Here is a 443-nt window from a genome sequence, read left to right as displayed (position 1 = left end):
CTCATCACCGTCCTCAGATGGATCTTCGCATGGATCTTACGCTACCGTTCCAGATCTAGATCCACCATTGCTTCTTCTTCTTCTCCCTCTTGTCCTACGATTTCGTCACAGGCGATCAAAGAAAGCCTCTCCGTGACGACGTTCCGTGACGCGGCGGAGAGATCTCCGGCGATGATCAACGATACCTGCGCGGTGTGTCTCGGAGATCTGGAAGACGGAGACGAGGTTAGAGAGCTGAGGAACTGTAGCCATATGTTTCACCGCGAGTGTATCGACCGGTGGTTGGATTACGAGTGTTGCGGAGGAGGAGATGAGAATAACGAAGGTGAGGAAGATAACCACCGGACGTGTCCTCTTTGTAGAACTCCGCTTCTTGCTGCTAATACGACGTCGTGTGGTGATTGGCCTGCTAAGAACGAACCTAGCTGGGCTGTTGAACGTCT

At 52.6% G+C, this 443-nt stretch overlaps 1 protein-coding gene across 1 annotated transcript; it reads left to right on the top strand.

Moving 5' to 3' along the window:
• Positions 1-3: 3 nt before the first annotated feature.
• Positions 4-438, top strand: LOC104775044 (E3 ubiquitin-protein ligase ATL4-like; the record flags this gene model as incomplete). The annotated part of the gene is made up of 1 exon (XM_010499355.1): positions 4-438. A coding segment is annotated over one exon (435 nt), but the record flags the coding sequence as incomplete, so codon positions are not given.
• Between the last annotated feature and the right edge of the window lie 5 nt (positions 439-443).

This window comes from Camelina sativa, unplaced genomic scaffold (genome assembly GCF_000633955.1).
Source record: "Camelina sativa cultivar DH55 unplaced genomic scaffold, Cs unpScaffold08088, whole genome shotgun sequence".
Taxonomy (NCBI): domain Eukaryota; kingdom Viridiplantae; phylum Streptophyta; class Magnoliopsida; order Brassicales; family Brassicaceae; genus Camelina; species Camelina sativa.
Note: the sequence above shows the minus strand (reverse complement) of the source record. Positions and strands in the feature narration are given on the sequence as shown.